At 41.4% G+C, this 19,797-nt stretch overlaps 1 protein-coding gene across 12 annotated transcripts in view; it reads left to right on the top strand.

The window, feature by feature from the left end:
- Nucleotides 1-19,797, top strand: part of RAPGEF6 (Rap guanine nucleotide exchange factor 6) — a 123,456-nt gene that overhangs the window by 37,479 nt on the left and 66,180 nt on the right. For all 12 annotated transcript variants that reach the window (XM_032124585.1, XM_032124583.1, XM_032124578.1 and 9 more), the window contains exons 5-6: nt 1,903-1,972; nt 7,663-7,806. In XM_032124585.1, coding sequence (XP_031980476.1) covers nt 1,903-1,972; nt 7,663-7,806 — 214 coding nt within the window. The remainder of the gene's footprint in view (nt 1-1,902; nt 1,973-7,662; nt 7,807-19,797) is intronic.

Below are 19,797 nucleotides of genomic sequence, written 5' to 3'. Positions count from 1 at the left end.
AGCAAAATCAAAACTTGACAGTAGAAGCTGCCCTGCTCCTGTTAATTCTAATTCTTTATCCTAACTGGATTATGCTGATAATTTCTTTGTTGCAATAATCTGAAGCTTCACTTGAGTAACTTCACAGTTGCAGAGAATCACAGAATGATTTGTGATGGAAAGGACCTTTAAGCTCACCTGGTTCCAACCCCTTGCCGTGGGCAGGGACACCTTCCACTATCCCAGGTTGCTCCAAGCCCCATCCAGCCTCACCTTGAACAGTTCCAGGGATGGAGCAGTTACAGCTTCTCTGGGCAACCTGTGCCGGGGCCTCACCACCCTCACAGGGAAGAATTTCTTCCTATTAGCAAATCTAAACCTCCCCTTCTTCAGTTTAGTTTTGTTAGTCTTTTAGCTTCAGTTTAGTTGCTTAAATTCTTTTCCCGTAGTTGCACATATCCCACAGAAGTTTTGGAATGGTGTTTATAAACATGGGTCTTTTTAAATGTTCTGTATTTCAGTGGATCTTTGCCATCAAGATGACCATTTATGTAACTCAAGCCTTGCGTGGCTGGAGTTTCAGATGTACTTTTTAAATGTAACCTCAGTGAAAACAGATGGAGCTGTCCCACTTTTTAAGGGTTCGTCTCCACTCTTGTCTTAACTTCCTTCTAATTCACATGTTAATCCCTGCTTTGCATTAACTGATTCTTCAGTTATCTCACCTGCTGGTAGGTGCTAAAATGTGATTGTTGTTGACAGTCTGAGTTTGTAACATGGCAGCTACAACTACTGAACTGCTAATCCAGCCACTGTGCTGCTTATCAAGGAGTTTGTTTTAAGTGCTGGGGGTGTGGAATCACTTTCCTTCCATCCCAGGGAGTGGATAGGTCAAGCATTCTCACCTCAGGCTAATGGCTGAGGAGTGAAGACAAACTTAATGTGCGAAGCCAGGTATTTTCAATTCCAGGTATCACTACGGTCACAAAAGGATTGATTTGAGATGTTATTGGTCTGTAATACACCCCACATCCCCTAGCAGTGCCTAGCTCAGTTTTTTTTTTTTTTTGCTGGTAGCTCCGGCACCCTTAGATCTGGTCGCATGGTGCCCTCTTCAGAGGTGATTCCTCTAAAGTTGTTCAGTGTTGTTCTGTTGTTCAGTGTCCTGAAGGAAGTCTCCTGTTAGAGTTGATGAGCTGAAGCACATCAGTTTGTTTTTAGCTCCTTTCCTCAGCTGCTGTCTTACGTCGCCCATCATGCTTTGTTACATTTGTTCTTTCATACTTCTTAAACAGAACCCATCACCATGACCCACTCCTTGTGATGGTACAAGTAGCAACATAAAGACAGAGGTCGCAAGTTAAGGCTCAATGTTAGAAAAGAGGTTCTCAGTCCCCCCTTTGCTGGAGGAAAAGACAGAGGTCACAAGTTAAGGCTCAATGTTAGAAAAGAGGTTCTCAGTCCCCCCTTTGCTGGAGGATGAAGGGGTGATGTAGAGTTGAGGGAACTCTCATTAAAAATGCTGTGTGCTGAGTAGTATTTTGGAGTCTTTGGAATTTATGAATATTTGTTTTTACAAGACCTGTTTAATGTTTAATTAAAATTTACTAAGGTCTTGTCAGAAATGAAATGTATTATGAGTAGTTTTGAGTATCTGGAAGTAATCATTTACAAAAGAACATTCTTTATATTTAGACTTTACATAGCAGGCCATGATGAGGGGTGCTGAATAAATTAAAATGTTATGGTAATGATACTATCTAATTAGCATTTTTCACACAATAGTTTTCATCAATTTTTCTCTTTTTTTCTTTTTTGTTTTTTAACAACATGGACCATTGCCAATTATTTTTGTTACTGAAAAGGTAAAATAGGCTGTTAATCTCATTGCTTTTTGTTTGCTTTTTTTCTATCCCACTCTAGTTTTGGCAAGCAGTCTGGAGGAAAGAGAGGATGCGAATGTATCATATTGGAACCTTCAGAAATGATTGTGGTAAGACAGATTTTTTTCATATGTATATAAATCTATTGCTGGTTTCAGCAAATTCTTTCTCTTTTACCGCAAAAAGCTTATTGTAAAGTATTCTGTGAAATTGCAGCAAAATTGCCTTGATTTCAATTATACCTATGGCTGCTCTTGTAACAGCAGTAGCTATGTAAATTTAATCTAGACGGGTAAATGATGATGATTAGGTCATTCTTTCTAAAATTATACTTACTTGAGTTTCAAAAGCCTAACTGTCACGGCTGAGTTGAGCATTCCTGAGTCAGGCTATGATAGTCTTCTATCTTGAATATTTTATTTACACCCCCATTCCCCATTTCATGGCTTTTATTGGTCATGCCTGGGTGGAAAAACCTTCTTCCTCCAAACCTTTGCAGTGCCACATAGTTTGAAGGCTTGTAGGTAGGAGAAGAAACATGAGACTGCTTAGCCATGCTTGAAGGGTAAGGTTTGTCACCATCCTTAATGTCCAGGATTCCTTCTGTTTCTTCAGAACACTTACTGATACTGCCAAGTGCATATATAGATGCAGATATCTGTGCTTAGAGTGTGTTGCTCAGTCCTTCCCAGGTTGTTGTACACATGCTGTGAGCAGTTGGAATATTAGGATTACTTTTCCATAGTACAGACTGACATTGTATCCCAGCAGTGTGCCTGGGGACACAGGCAGATCTCTTTCAACTTTCATCTTAGATATTGTTAATGGAGCTGAACAAAACTCTTCGTTGTGCTCAGAAGCCACGTGTCTGTTAATCAGACTCAGATCTCCAGACTGCTATTGATTTAGCTGCCCTAGATCTAGATATGGTAACATTAAAACTGATATTTGACAGTGTCTCTTACTGAGCATGTAAACATTCAGCTTCCGTAAGATGTTTGTTTCTCACAGCGCATTAGCGGGAGGGAGGTCGGCAGTGTCCTGTACCAAGTCCACTTGCTGTCCTTTGTGCCATTTGCTCTCTGCAGTGTCAGTCTGACTCTGCTTGTGGGCTCTGATAGCATCAGTAATGTGCTCTGTGCTGCAGCACATATTTTAACCTACAGTCTGCCATGAAGTTAAGAGTTAAGGTTAAGAGTGCAATAAACCTGTCTTCACGCTTTGGAGTGAAACAGTTAATTTATTCTGAATTGTCCAGTCTCTTCTCAAAGCTGGAATTTTGGGGGTGGATTTATGCCTGGAGGGATGCCACAGGACTATTTGGGTGGCAATGTGTGCAGCCATGTCATATCTATTATTAGATATTGGGGAGAAGTTCTTCCCTGTGAGGGTGCTGAGGCCCTGGCACAGGTTGCCCAGAGAAGTTGTGTCTGCCCGATCCCTGGAAGTGTTCAAGACGAGATCAGATGGGGCTGGGAGCAACCTGGTCTAGTGGAAGGAGGCTGGTGACTTGACTCACTGCAAGTGCATTTGTAAGTTTATGTGAAAAATATTTAATGGGCAAAGTACATTATAGAAATCTTAAGAAATACCTACATCCTTCTTTGGTCATATCACCATTGTAATAATAATTAAAAAAAAAAAATTATTGAAGATGGAAATAAAAGAGGAGCTTCTGTGCAGTGTGTGCTTCCAGAGAGAAACTGGCCCTATTGAAATACTTACTGAAGAAACTAGTGTTGTGTGTCTAACTTGAGTAGGCACAACTGTGATGAGTGTTTTCAGAGGAACACAGTATCACAGTAGCTGGGTAAGCCAGCATTGGCCATGTCAGCAGCCTCACACACTGCTGAGTGTTCCTGGAGGCAAAGGCACAGCCCAAACAGCTGTTTACTCTATTTTAGATCTCCTGAATTGTCTGTAATAGCAATTAAATGCCAGTAAGAGTATAGAGACACTTGAAAGTATCTTACGTCCTTCTCTGGAACTTCAGTATGTTTTTCTGGTAGGAAAATCAGAGAATTAAAAGTGCAGAGTAGTTACCTCGTTATATTTATGATCATGTTTCACAGGTAAATGTAGCTACAGGTAGTATTAGCTGTATTTTCTAGATAGCACTTCAAATAGTGTGAGAAAAAAAATCAGTGTGGTGGTGTGCACCTTGTTAATGATCTTCACTGACACAAGGTGTACTTGAGTTTCATTTCCCTGATGAACTCTTATTAAAATTTATCTTAATTCTTTTATTTTCTCTAGATTTTAATGTGCAACATACTAATGAGGTTTAATACATAATGAATATTTATCTTCAAGCAGAAGAATTAGTTAGCTACTTTAATGGAGTTAAAGAACTCTATCATTTCCTGCTGGTGACTGATTTTTTTGAATTTTTTTTTTCTTCTCTCCTGTCGTTTTAGAATGTAAATCAGTTTTGTAGTGGGAAGCCTCTGGGAACAGACCCATTTTAAAGGCCATAAAATGTGGTCAGCTTAAGTTAATGAGGATAACAGTGTGTGAATGGTCATTGTAACTCATATTTTTGGAGACTGAGCAATCTATTGAATTAATAATAGCCCCATTTATCACTTAAGAAAATGGTCCAGAATTGCAGCATATCTCGGTGTATTGAAGTATCCTTGCTGTTGTTCCTTGGTGCTTCATTTTCTTCTTCAGATCTAAGTGTAAGATTTCAGAAGGGCAGCGTGATACTTGCAGGTAGAAAATACTTCATTGCTGATTTGGACTGCAGAGTGAAACAGGGCAATCCTGTAGTTCTTGATTTCTGTGTGGCAGCTAGTGCCTGGGTGAAGCTGGTGGTGTGGGAGCATCCTGCTGCTGCCAGTGTTTGAGGTTAATAAAGAACACCTTTGATTAGGATATGGCCTGTTAATGTGCTATTCCAGACTTCTTGGCGCAAGAGCATGAGTCTGATCAGGAACAGCTGAGGGAGTTGGGGGTGCTCAGCCTGGAGAAAAGGAGGCTCAGGAGGGAACCTCATCACTCTCTACAACTCCCTGACAGGAGGTTGTAGCCAGGTGGGGATCAGCCTCTTCTCCCAGGTAGCAAAGGATAGAACAAGAAGAAATGGCCTCAAGTTGTGCCAGGGGAGGTTTAGATTGGATGTTAGGGAAATTTTCTTCATGGGAAGGGTCAAGTCCTGGCACAGGCTGCCCAGGACAGTGGTGGAGTCACCATCCCTGTAAGGATTTCATGGATGTGTAGATGTGGCACCTGGGGACATGGTTTAGTGGTGGGCCTGGCAGGGGCTTGGGGCATGGATGGATGTGATGATCTCAGAGTCCTTTTCCAACCTTAACAATTCTGTGATACTCTATTGAAAATGAAGTAATGGGAAGCAGTCTGTGTCTCAATCTGACTTGATGGCAGCCTGGTCCTCCTGGCTCTGCAGTGGCCTGGGGAACCTCTCCTCCTTCTGCTCCCATGCCAGGACCTGGCTCCCAGAATCCACAGAGAAGCTGAATTCTTTCATAGGGGTGTGATGAGGGTGACACTTCTCTGCCAACAGGAATTTTTAGTTTTAACCAGGTGAAAGCAGGGCCGAGTGAGATGCCCAGGTGTGCCTATCCTGTTCAAGCACAGAATATCAGAATCAGTTCTTGTAAATCATAAGTGTTGACAACCTGGTGGTCAGCTGGACTCAAAATACTGCTCTTGCTGGTGGTACTAAGCTGGAAGCTCTGTGGCATGGAGGTCTTTCCTGGTTTCTGATTTCCATGTTGTTTTTGTCAGCAGCAGTTCACTAACCGAAGGAAGCAGGTGGTCTCATTTTCCCCCACTTGTTTGTTTTGACTTAGTGCTATCAAATAATTTATTTATGCTCCCTTCTTAGTTTTCAGTTAGAATTGTGAAAGAAAAATAATTTCTTCTGTCACTGAGTGTTTGTTTTAATATAGTGTTAAAAATACCTATTTAGTTTGGGGCTTCTTGATAATAAGGGTTATCTGTATTGGAAGAGCCTTTGTTCACCTCAGCAGTTTTCAGGTCCAGGTGAGTCTGTTCTGTTGAAGAAGCTCACTGCTTGTTTTGTTTTCTAGGGTCTTATAAGACTGAAAAAAGGATAATAATGCATTTATTGAAGGAGCTCGCATAGAAAAAATTAAAAATTAAATCATTGCAATTTTGGTTATTTAATGAGTAACTCTTTACAAAACCAAAATTCCTTATTTCTGGAGGACTTCTGTACAATTTGAGGGCAACACTGTGCTAACTAGAAATCCATATTTATGCTGCATGAAGAAAGGCTTCTATATCAATCATCTTAGTGCATTTTTTTATGATACTGGATGGCCTGTTTAAAAAGATTTTTTGTTTCTTTTTTGTTTCTGCCTGCATGCATTGTATTCTTTACACCCTTATACCATTGTGCTTACAGCAGTGCTGCAAATAGATACCTTTGGTTGTTGTCCTGTTCCTTTGCAAAGAGGTAGTAAAATCCTAGTGAAAAGTGTGGTTATCCGTTGCTGGGGGAGCTCAGCTTTTCTGATTTCTTTTTTTGACAATATTATGGTGTGAGCATCACTCTTCTTTTCTAACTTTTCTAACTGTTATATCTTTAACCCATGTTGTTAATGTATGATTTCTCTATGGAATCAAAAAGAACCCGCAAGACAAGCCCAGCTGCTTGCACCTTCCTCTGACTTCAGACAGAACGTAGCTGTTTGGAAAAAGTGATGTGGAAGGTAGATGTGATCTTGCTTTTGTGATGGTGTAGTTTGGTTACTTTCCTGTTTCTGTCTGTTAAGTCGTTCTGGGTTTCATTCCTTTGTACCTTCTGGATTTTAATTTTGAGATAATTTACTTGAGTATGTGAAGTGAGAGCTGTATAAGACCACGCAGAGGTTCTTCTCCTGTTCCACTAGTACAGCCTTAATGTTTAGGATTTTCCAGTGAAATTTGGAGAGAAAAAATGAAAAATAAGCAATTGAAGACAGCAGAAACTTCTACATAGTAAATATATTGTAGAGAAGCTTCTTGGCTGCTGCAGCCTATTTGCATGCGTGTCTGCCCTGCTTCCTGCTGGGAGATATTTTTCCAAAACATCAAAAGGAAATGGGAAAGGATGAGACTGCTTTTTATAGAAAAAAAGAATTGTAGCTATTGAGATAAAAGGTTTCATGTTGGCTTTTACTAACAAGATAAATTTACCTAATTTTTAATGTTTAGTCACAAATAATATTTAACATCAAGATACGAATCAAGTTCCAGCCATTTCTCCATAATCCACTGGAAGCGATTAGAAGGTAGTATGACATAGGTGAAGTAGCTATTTATAAAAAGCTGGAATATTTAAAGTTGTTTAGTTGTGACTGGTACTAGAAATAAATTATGCTTTTAAAAATTACACTACTAAAAATAGGATATAATTCAGTGTTTTTGCCAGATTGTAAATACACAAAGAAATGGTAACTTCTGTGTTGAAGATAAACTTGAAATGAGCAGTGCCTAATAACTCTTTTGTGCTATGTGTGGGTGCAGAAGGGTTTCTGCTGATAAGTGACATTGTTTAGAGGGATATGTGTGCCTTTTTTACTTTTTTTTTTTTTTTAATATAAATACACTGTTTCCCGGAAGGAAACTGTGGCCTCCAGCTCATTGTATTAAGGCACTTCTGAGATCTGCAGCAGTGGTTCTCCGAAACAACCACGGTTGTTTTCTTCAGAAAGTTTAACTGCCCTGAACTTATGTTTGTTCCTTCCCCATGAGCTTCATACGGCTCCATCGGCTCTCAGTGCTATGGAAGAACTGGATGTTTAACCAGGAGCCTGAACATGTGTTTCAGGTGGAGAACTCCAAAGACAATGAGGAAAACATCTTGCAAAGAGAAGTCCCACTCCGTCAGTCCCGTCGGAGGTATAGGAAGATTAACCAGAGGGGTGAGCGTCAGACCATCACGGACCACGTGGATTCCAGCAGCTACATGTCGGTGAGTCTGCTCTCCCTTGGCCTGTCTCCTTGGCATTGTGATGTCTGCATGGCTGGCTGAAATCTTCTTTTGCTGACAAAACTGATGCAGTGAAATAGTCCATGCTTGCCATTTTTGAGAGCACTTCTTTTGTGTTGGGGAGCAGTGATGAAGTGGTTTAGATTGGAACACCATAGGTGGAAATGAAGGTAGTAGTTGGAAAAGATGAGGTTTTTTTGCTTTAGGGATCTTCAGCTGAGCACTATAAATAAATCTTAATATGATCACTGGACAGAGAAATGGTCATTCTTCATTTTTTGTTGGTTTTACCTGGAGTTCTTTTGGTAAGATGTATGAATTGGTGGGTTTCTGGTTTTTTCCTTAATAAATTTGAACTATGGTGTAGAGTTGAGTTCATCACAAATGCAGATCAGTACAGCATTAACAGTCTTGTACTTGGTTGTGTTTACTTGCTTAAAAATAGTATAGTGGTAGTTCAAGCATCAAGAAGAGTTAACAACTCATCTGCTAGTTTTAAATAGCAGCAGAGACTATAAACTCTGCTCTGTGTGAAGGCACGTACCTCTGTGGTTTCAGGGCTGCAAAGCTTATGCGAAGGTTTTTCTTCACCCTTATTTTTCAAACTTCCTGCTTGGTAACAGGATATATGTGATCTAGACAAATTATTTAATTGAAAGTAATTGTTCTGGATAATCTGATCTGCTTTGAAAATCAAAGGTTAAAACCAGTACTATCATTCAAGTACAACCCTGGAATAGTATTCATGCTCAGAAGAGAAAAAACCAATTTCTCCCCCTTTTGCCCATCTTCCTTTTCATCTCCCCAAAAGAGATACACTCTCAGTTGATACACTTCAAAATCTCTGATGTGTGCAGTCACATATGAGCTTATAACTTATATAACTGCTGGTTTTTGTGCATGTTGGTAGCAGTTGGGTCGCAAGTGGTGCTTTTAGGCCCTGCACAGCATTTGTCTGTGACAGGAAGAGAATATGCTACTTGAAGTTTAACATCCTCTGCCATCTCATTTCTAGAACTGTCACATGTTGGATTTTATTAGTAAGACATAAAATTAATTATTGAAGAAATGAGATGTTGGACCCTCACACTCTGGGTGGGTACGCATAAAGCTTTATTAGTAATTAAATTCCAATCTGTGTATGACAGACTGTATCTCTCTCTTTGATGTCTGTGACAGTGAATAAGAACACAGATAATAAATAATTCTCAGGTTTCATTGCTAAGAGTAGGAGAATCCCAGTAACAGCTGATGCTGATGCTACCTATGCAGCTTGCCTGGAGGGGGATGCATGAGAAGGGACTTGGCATCTTTGGTCTGAGAAAGACCAAGTTTCACGGCTTCGTGAATGATCTCAGAGGCTCTCAGTTATTGGTGCAAGGAGTCAGTGTGGTACACACACAGGACTGTGATTAGTCAACAGATTATGTCCTCATTAAGATTTTCCTTCAAGTTGATTTATTTTTCTTTGTGTTGATTTATTTCATTGTTACCGACAGTACAGAGCACCTGAGCCTGTAGCTGCTTGTTGCAAACCTGGTGACTTCCTCAGATTTGTGAATATGTATATGTATATATGAGGTGTTTGTTGGAAAATGGTATAAACTTAAATCAACAGCACATTCCTAAGTCTGCTTTTATGTCTATTAATTAGGAATATGTAAGGAGAGTCCTGTAATACCGCTAAGTGTTTTCTTGGATGAGTGAGTGCTAAGTGGCAAGGAGTAAACAACCACCTCTCTGCTACCAAATCTGCAAGATGCTGGGTTTTCAGCAATTTGAATTGAAATACCAATCCTTACTTTGTAGACTGTAAGCTCCGAATTGGAAAGTGTCCTACTTTGGAGTAGTAAGGTAGCAAAAGTAATTTGTAACTCAACAGATGACTAAGGAATCAAAACACGGTAACAAGCTGCCTGTGTGACAAGTAAGGAAAACTTTGGTGCCTGTATTTTTCCATATTCCATTACAAACTAGTCAAGTATGTACTATCTGACGTATGGTTAGTTCCATGCCTATATGAACCTGCTCATACACTGGTTCCCAGTGATCTTGAAAAACAGGTTGCATGGTGTAACCCTTCATGTAGCCCGTGAGAGAAGGGTAGGATCATACAATGTTGGAGTTGGAAGGGACCTTAAAGATCATCTAGTTCCAACCCTCTGCTACAGGTGAGGGATCAGGATAAGGAGGAGGGCGAGTCAAAATTCCATTTGACAGGAACTTGCAGTAAGGTTTCTGCCAGAGTGGGAAAAGTGTTTACAAACTCTCCAGCAGATTTCCTGTCTGGCATAATGCTAGTGAATGAGCACAGAGTTGTATTTCACTCTCCAGCCTGTTGCTGAGTGCTCTGTGACAGATGCTGAATGCAGCCTGATGGACCTTTTGTGAGTCCTGCATGCTTGGGGAGGGCTTGGAGCTTTCCGCATGGACTCCAGTCCATCTCCTGTGGCTGATGTTGGAATACTCAGTATGACACCATTTAAGTTTTTACGTGCCTAGTCTCTCATATGCAAGTAGTTTTCTGCTTTGTAAAGAAAACTCAGATCCTATAGGTACTGAAATTCAGTGTTTTTTTTAACCCAGCTAGGAATATTTCCTTAAATAGAAGGTTTCTTGTGCTTGCTGTTAAGGGAATTATCTATGCAATCTCCATTAACTCCTTAGAATGTAAATCTCTGCATATTAAATATACTGGGATTATATTTATGATTAAGGTTAATCCATGTTTTGTAAAACATTACCTATTGGATTGTGACATGAGCTAACATCTACTTCTCACATGGAGTACTTCTTGTTAGTGCTGGAACTTGTTCTGTAGAAATACCTGATTGGCCACAAAACCAAGCTGTAATATATATATACTTTGAATAATACTTTAAATTATTGTTACTATCCTTGAAGCTCTTCTTTTCTCTTATGCCTCTTAATTAAGTAAAGAGGTTTCTAGTTCTTAATTTAATTGTTTATCTTCAGGATAGTTGACATTCAAATTATTGTGGGTATTTAAAATTTCTTCTCTCCCTGCCCTCCCTTGAATGAACTAATGTTAAAAATGGATCATCTGGTTGGTTTCTTTGGTGAAGGTGTTACCATTTAGATTCCTTTGCTAAATTTTTGTGGTTCATAGAGCAGTGTTATTTCACGAGAGCACTGGTTGTCTGCAGAATTAACTATTTGTAGTTGCTTTTTGTTTTGTGTTTTTTTTTCTTTCCAAGTAAATACAGTGAGCACATTGCTGGCATGTCTTTCTTCTCCCTCAGAGTGAACAGGTTTATGTTTCTGTTTCTATCTTCGAAGTGCACAGTGATGTGACTGCTCTTGCAGTCCCCGTGCAGCGGATGCCAGCACTGCTCTGGTGGATTGGTGAGCAGGCTGGGCTCTCCTCCACATCCAGAATGCACCTAAGGTGTGCAACCAATGTGTTGAGGTTCTGCTGGTGCTGGGGATTCTTACCTTCTACAGCACAGCAGGCCAGCCAGATCCCGAGGGCAGTTGTGTATTTGGCAAAACACTTGCCAAATATTTTTTTCAGGCTACACAATAGCGCTACTGCCTGTGAAGGGCTGGAGGAGGTGGCTCTGTTGCAGTGGGTCATGTGTGAGGCCACGGCCACGATGGCAGCCTGAGTATGTGTGGCTGTCAGTCTGCCTGGGACAGGTCTGAGCATTCCTGTAATTATATCAGATCTCTTCATCCCTGGGCATTCCTGGCCTTTTCCATTTTTGTCACGTAGTAATGCTGCATCTTGCACATCACCCCACCCACAGTAATGTCCTGACTGTGGGAGAGAAAGTGAGGCTGGACACATTTGGCAAAAGCTCTTGCTCAAAATGAATGGATTAAGAAGAAATGTGCCATTGGTGTTAATAATGCTAGCTCTTGATTCAGATCTGATTTCTTAGCATGGTTACATATCTTGGTGGTGATAAACGTCCAGCCAGGAGCTGGGGTCGTTGCAGCAGGGCAGTGTCACAATGGAGATAAATAGTGAGTCATTTCTATTCTTAGTCTAATTCTCAACCCAATCAATAATGAAACCATGTTTTATAATTACAAAAGAAGTAATAATACAACCATTTTTTTTACTTACAAAAGAAAGAAGTAATTGTGATCATCTCTGTTAAACTATATCCCAGACTTCTGTGCTCATACAGTAGGAACTTGCAAAACTGCAGCCAGAATAACAGCAAGTGACTTTTGAATGATAATGCTTTGAAAAAAATAAAATTTAATTATAGTTCCGGTGCTTTATAAAAATTAAATTGCTGTTTTGATCTTGGATCAAGTAATAGGAAAGTAAACAGTTTAAGTATTTATCTTCACAGTTAAAAAATAAACCCTGAGATAGTAAGTTTTGCATTTATATTTCTTGCACTGTTCAAATCCAAACAGGATTTAACAATTCAGTCCAAATTCCCACGTGACTCAAACCTGTAAACTCAAATCTTTTTTTCATTTCAGTAACATTTTTCTAATTCCTTTTGGTGGTCAGTAATTTGAGGTGGTGGACTCCCCATCCCTGGAAGTGTTCAAGGCCAGGTTGGATGGGGCTTGGAGCAACCTGGGATAGTGGAAGGTGTCCCTCCCTGCCTTGGGGATTGGAACAAGATGATACTTAAAATCCCTTCCAACCCAAGCCATTCTGTTATTCTGTGTATTTATTACCCACATACATTTTTGACAAGTCTCTGTGATTTTTTTTTTTCAGATGAAGAATATTTGTAGCTCTAAAAATAGTGCATGTATGATCTAATGCCTGTTTCTGTGGAGTTGTGACAACATACTGAATTTTTTCACCTGTTAGTTTATTGTAGAGCAGAATAAAGAAATTAGTACCAAACTTTAGTAGTAATCCCCTTCCTCAGAGATGAAATTTTTTTAAACTACTGTAAGAGGATGATGAGGTTTAAAAGATTCATTATAATACTGCATTTTATGGACAGTATCTTAATATTTGCATAAAGTAAAATTTGTCCTGGAGCTGTGTAGAAACATTTATCTTCAGAGAAGTCTGTCACTGCAGACTGCTTGAGTGGCAAGTTTCTTGTTCTTTGATCATTACTTAATGTAATCCTGTCAGAGGCTGGAGGTAGCATGGGGGATCTCATAATTGGAGGGAATTAAGTCACACTTCAATATACTGGATCAAACCCATTAGGTGCTTTACCATCACCAATCCTTTTCTTTTTAAATGCTATAAAACACTGTGGGTCTTTTATAATCTACTTTTAACTACCAGGTAAATTTGCTGAAATGGTACCTTTCAATAATCGAAACCAAGTAAGACTGACTTAGGGCATGTCTCCAGCTGCTTTTTGTTAAACCTGGACACAGCATTGCTGGCTTCTGTTTTTTTTTGGAATATCAATTCATTTTGATGAGGCTGTGGCTGATCTTGTGAGTGGCTGAAATCACTAGTTCTTGAGCTGGAAGACGGTTCTCTTTGCAGCTCATTGCTTTTTGTTGTGTTCATGTCCACACTTCCTCTTTTTGACACTTTAAAAAAATATTTGACAGAATTTTAACTTTATTAACTAATGACAGGCTGAGAGAGTTAGGGCTATTCAGCCTGGAGAAGGGAAGGCTCTGGAGAGACCTTGGAGCGCCTTCCCCTGCCTAAAGGGACTCCAGGAGAGCTGGAGAGGAACTTTGGACGAGGGCCTGTGGTGACAGGACAAGGGAGGATGGCTTCAGGGTGACAGAAAGCGTGGGTTTAGATTGTTAATAGGAAGAAATTCTTCCCTGTGAGAGTGGTGAGGCCCTGGCACAGGTTGTCCAGTGAGGTTGTGGCTGCCCCGTCCCTGGAAGTGTTCAAGGCCTTGTTTGGTGGGGCTTGGAGCAACCTGGGGTAGTGGAAGGTGTCCCTGCTAATGCAGAGGCTTGGGACTGGTTATTTTCTAAGGTCCCTTCCAACCCAAACCATTCTGGGAATTCTATGAATCAAAAGAAAATTTAGGTCTTGCTGAAATCCACGGATCTTGCAGTGCACTTACAGGATACAGAAATTAATGTTGTCATTATCTCTCTGGAGGTATTGCGTGATACAAAGAGATAATGCAGGTTCCTTCTTCTGATGCTGTTTTTTAACAACATGAGGATTTTCTCTAGTCTGTGTCTTGATAATTTTGCATGGCCTAGGTGGGATCCCAGCTCTCAGGTGCTCAGGAGAAGGCATGTGCTCAGGTTCCACAGCATATGCCAGAGCCTCCGTTAGCCAGGCACCCTGTGTGGGACAGGACCCTGGAAAAGCCCACGTATGCTGTCCCTGTTTGCAGCTCTGCTGAACTCTCCTGCATTTTTATATGTGTTTCTTACTTCTGTGATCAAAAGAAGCCGCGTCTAGAGCATGTTCACTTCCTGTGTGGGCCCCTGTGGGTTTGGTTTGTCGTGGGCTGCACACAAAGGGTGTGTGGGTGTGGATGCAGCATCCGGCACTGTCTGGTGGAGGAGAGGAGATGTACGTGGATGGACCCCCTGGCTTTCTGGAAAGGAAAATTACTGTTAGGCTGGGCTGTGGGGGTGGGGGAAGAGGCTGTGAATCAGGTAGTGATTAAGCAGCTCCACTAACAAATGGTGTAGAGGTATCTGCTTCCCAGGCCAGACAGCTGGGGAATGGTCTGCAGCATGAGTCTGATGAGGAGTGGCCAGTGGAGCTGTCAGGGCTCAGCCTGGAGCAAAGGAGGCTCAGAAAGGACCTTATCACGCTCTACAGCTCCCTGACAGGAGGCTGGAATGACATGAAGGTTGATCTATTCTCCCAGGTAACAAGCGATGGGAGGAAACAGTGTCAGGTTGAGGCAGGGAATGTTTAGGTTGGCTATTAGGAAAAATTTCTTCTTAGAAAGGGTTGTAAGGCATTGAAATAGGCTGCCCAGGGCAGTGGTGGAATCACCATCTCTGGAAGTGTTAAAAAAAATATCTGTGGATATGGCACTGAGGACATGGTTTAGTGGTGAACATGCTGGTGGTGCTGGATTGATGGTGGAACTTCCTGATCTTGGAGGTCTTCTCCAGGCTTAACGATTCTGTGATTGTATGATTCTGCTGCTTCACTGGTGGAGCTGGAAGCAACCTCTGGCAGGGTCCCCCTGGCATCCAGCATGGGAACCTGTGCTTGGCATCTTGAACTCACCCTGGTCTGCTGAGCTGTCCTTGGGCACTTCCCTCTGCTTTTGTAAGCAAGGGGAAAATTGCCAAATGCATGTTCGCTCATATTTTATTTTACATACTGATTTTGTCTGCTCATTTTGTCAACAGTGTTACTTTCAAGGGCTCCTTGAAAGTCTGCCACTGGTTATGGTGGTCATTAGCAAAACACTGATCCTCGAGGTGTGCTGTGCATTAAAAATCTTCCTAGGAATTTCCATAGACCACTGGTGTTTCCCAATCCAATTAATGAGCATTTGCAGTTTCAAGCGAGTAATGACTTGAATAGGCTGTGCACAAAGTAAGAAAATATTTAATGAAAATACTGCCCTTTGGTTAAAATCTGTGGTTTTCAGATTAATTTTTTTTTTTTTTTAAACTAACAACATAATGCAACACGTCAACCTCAATTTATCCATAATGAAAGTGGTTGTTTTTCAGACCTTATATTCAGGAGTTTCCCTAAAGATTTTACGGACTTGACAGGCAGGATATATATAAACTGTGATTTACAGGAATCACCACAGTTTGGAGGTGACATGTGCTGCTATGTAACAGCAGTTAAGAGCGATGCACAAATGAAACTCTATCAGACTGAAACTAGGGAGGGTTTATTTTAAGCAAGCACCTGTACTTACTGAAATCTGGCTGCTGGCAGTAGTTTACAGTCCTTCTTGTAGCCCTGGGGAGAGCCTGTGGTGGGGGGTGATGCCACAGTGTTGGGATGTGGCATCTGTCTGCTGCAGGAGAGATGGACAGACATTGTCCTGCCCTGCCAGGCAGTGGCTTTGGTTCTGGAGCAAGATACTGAGTTGCTGTTAGGGAGAGCTATGCTCTGAGGCTGGTAATAGGACCTGTCTTCTCTGCTCTTCAAGGCCAGGTTGAACAAGGCTTGGAGCAACCTGGTCTAGTGGAAGGTGTCGCTGCCCATGGCAGGAGGGTTGGAACGAGATGAACTTTAAGGTCCCTCACAACCTGTTCTATGATTCTTGCCTTGAAGACTTTTTTTTGAGCCTTTCTCCATCTCGAGTAGGTTGAGCAGTCAGTTGTGCATCTGCTTCCTCCCCAGGTGTTGGGGTGATGATGGGCCTGCTGACCCCAGGGTCCTCCCACAGCAGGTGTGTTTGTGTGTTGCCCTCCCCTTGCTCAGCAGAGCAGCAGAACTGCACTTGCTTGTCATAAGTCAGTAAAAATTTGTGGATATTTTTGCACTGATTTCCTACTTGCAGTCCAAACACACACAGAGCACTTCCACCAGGAGGCCTGGAACTGTTTGGAAGCAGATCCTGAGCACAGTCTGTCCTTTGCAGGAAAACCATCCTGCTCTGTTGACTGGGATCAATCTGGAGAGTTGCTTAAACCTTGACCTCAGCTGGCGCTGACAGTACTGCGGGAGGGATGTACTCTTGTGGCAGAAAAACCTTTCAAAACTTCTAAATATTTTGCAAATTACTGCCACAGGAAGTAAAAATTCAGTCACTACTGTGCTCTCCTCACAAAAACCAGTTATCTCTTTCTTTCTGCTTTTACCACATAGACAAATTTACACCATGGTAGATATTAACTCGGTTCCTTGGAAAATGCCTGAGAAAATCTTTTATGTAGCATGTTCAGACAGTTAATCTCTGTTTTGATAGACCATAAGGGTTTGGGTGGCAGTTCCAAGGTCATTAATTCTTTATAAGCAACCTCTTAATGCAGACCTGATGGAGAATCATGTGTGAGGGTTGTGCCCACTGCTCGTAACTGCGTTGTGTCACTCAGGAGTTGATGGTTAAAGATGCTCTGCACCAGAGAGATGTTTTGTTCTTTTTGGGGACTTAAAAATCTTCTGTGTATGAGTTGCAGTTCTTTTTCAGATCCTTGTTTTCAACATTGTTTCAGTCTCTTGGAATGACATATTGGGTGGTTTCTTGTAGGAATCTGACAGGGTAGTAGCCAGCAAGCTGGTCTCCCTGTGTGCAGGGAGATGGTAGCATGTGTAGATCCTGTTTTTTATTTCCTGTCTTCTATCTGGGCTGCTTCTGTCCAATATGCTCTACTCAAGTGTAACAGCCTGGTTGTAGTCTCATTTGTAGCCAACTCAACCTTTCACTTAGGTTTAGGTTTCTCCTGCCTTAGAGAAAAGTAGTCATCTGAAGGGTTATTTTGTATATTAGCCTTGTAAGGTTGTAAGTTGGGAGTTGTTGGGTTGAGTGTCACATAGTGCTGAAGGATTTCTTTAAAGGGCTGTGATGGTGTTGTCTTCAACTTTGTGTTCAAGGTAAAATGGATTTCTGATTTAAAATATGGAAATTCACATCAACTCAGTCATGTTCTTCATTAGCCTCATGGACCAGTTTAGAGATGGAGAATATCCCAAGCAATTTTAAATAAAAATCACAATCAGAAAATGTCAGTGCATAATTATAAGCATTTGGATGCTCTGTTTTCCTTGGAAAAACTTGGCATGAAAACCACTGCCTGTACGAGAGAATAGCTAGAAAAGTATCCTTCTTTTTGGCATAGAACTGATTACTATTTAATGGCATTTGTAGTTTCATATTTGGTATGTGGCATCTTTCTTAATAGTGATATATCTGACAGATAAAATACTTGACTAGTTGGAACCGTCATTATATTTTAATTTGTCATTGTTCCTTACCGTGTTCTTGCAAGTCAGACTTGCTTTTTGTTGCTGAGTATTAATGAGTTTTGTTCTTATGTAATGAAGCTTCTAGTTGGAGGTAAAGTAGCCACAATACTTATATTGTCTTTATGATTTTGATTTTGTTTCCTTTGAAGTTTGGTTAGCAGTTGTGGTTTGTCAACTTGGAGTGCAGGCATGGCATCTGGCTCACCCCTTGCTCTATCTGTTTGATCATTTTCTTAGATTGGGTGAGAATAGCTGGGGTTTTCCTGCTGTTTTTTTGCCCTCAGTGGATGGAGGATCCCAAATGACTCTGGGGAAGACTTTATCTGAACATACTCAGCCTTCCATTTTTAAAGGTGATAAGGGTTGGATTTTGTGAAAGGTTGGAAAATGTGAAAGTTTAGAAATCACTGTACTGTGATGCTCCATCTGATGACAGGAGCCTTGCGGAGCTGCTGTAGGGTCTGTGCTGTGTTTCCCCAGCATGGCTGGTCTGGGGATCCAGATCTCAGGGTCTGCAGACCCTGAGTGCCTGGTACCCTCCCCCTTATTCCCTGTTCATTCTGTTACAGAACTCAGGTTGTGCTGAGCCTGGCTGGTCCCAGCCTGGGTCCAGGGGCAGCCAAGCTGTTTGCATGAAGTTGTGCCTGAGCACAGGCAAGTCTGTCAGGGTAGGACTCCTTCCAGACACAGGGTAGACTCCTTCACATACACTCTTCAAACTGGGTGCACTGACCAATAATAAATGAGAGTGGACTGTTCAAAATTACCCTTGCTTAGGAGAGAAATTTTGGTAGGAGGAGTCAGATCCCTCCCCTCTTCCCACTTGCAGTCTTCCAGTTCGGTGTTAATCCTCAAGCAAAAAGACAAAAAAAAATATTGGAAGTGGCATTTTAATGATTTTTTTGTTTTTTTTTTAACCTCATCTGTGGACTTAACGTGTTATTCTCAGGGTCATTTAATCAGAAGCCTTCTTCTTGTGAGAGATGTGGTGGTACCTTATGTTCTAAATTGTCTTAGTCTACTTGGTTAAACCTGAGATACCATTTTAAATAACTGAGGGAAGAAAATGTAGTATTTTGTATTGGTTTTTATATCAACTTTTGCCGAATAAGAAAAATATATATACCTTCATGGGCTTTGCAAATGGGAGACTCCACCTGAATTCCCAGGTCACTGTCAGCTGAGGAAATCACAGCCAGGTCCATGTTAAGTTTGGGAGGTGATGTCAGATTTGAGACTAGACTGAGGTTATGTTTAGGGATCAAAATCCTAAACGTGTTTGGGAAATTTTGCTGCCGGATATTAGCTGTTTTGTCCTTTCTGTGTCTCTGAGTGGATTCAGTCCCCCAGACTGACCTTTTTGGGGTTGGTATCCACACCTTTTCATCACCAGGGATTTTTGGGTTGCAGACCTTTCCAGACTTCCCCATCCCTTGCTGAAATGAGATATCAGGAAGGAAGGGAGGAGCGTGGTATGAATCATCTCAGTTCAAACGGTAGAAAGGAACTTTATTCGTTTGAGTCCATAGCAAAGGGGGCTTCCCCTTCCCCCCCACTGCCGTCATCGCTGTTTGTGATGCGAATCATGCTCTGCCTGGCTCTGCAGAGCGTGTGCGCGAGACAGAGCTGCAGGAGAGAGCTGTAATTTATAAACGTATTATAAACCGTATAAATCTGAATCATTGCAAATAGAAGATGACCTTTCCTTGCTTAACATAGCAGCTGAAAAAAGATGGTTGGGGTAGTGTGAAAGCGGTGGAGAAATTAAATCCATGGTGCCTTTTTATTGTTCCTCCTGTGTTGCTGGTGCTATATTTAGAAGCTTACATCACTTCAGAGATGATGACAGTCTCTGCCCTCCCTCTCCCCTTCTCCCCCTGCTCTCCCTTGCTCTTTCCCTTAGGATGGATCGTGTTTTCATACTCCTTATGAGTCCTACAGGTCTTTGGGTAGGATTTTTCTACAGCCTTTTAGTAAGTGCTGTGGAAAGCGATGTGTGTAAGGACGTGATGGCACCACAGAATGTCACCCTGAAGGGAAACAGGAGCTTGTGGTGCTGCTTTCCCTGCCTCCCCTTCCTAAAGAGTCAGGAACAGGGTGGAGGTTGTATGTTTTTTCCTTTTTTTCCTGAGAAGCCCTAATGAGGGGCTGACCATGTCACAACAATACAATGAGTTAGTTTTGGTGTT

The sequence above is a fragment of the Corvus moneduloides genome, chromosome 15 (genome assembly GCF_009650955.1).
Source record: "Corvus moneduloides isolate bCorMon1 chromosome 15, bCorMon1.pri, whole genome shotgun sequence".
Lineage (NCBI taxonomy): Eukaryota > Metazoa > Chordata > Aves > Passeriformes > Corvidae > Corvus > Corvus moneduloides.
This window is presented reverse-complemented; position numbering and strand designations above follow the sequence as displayed.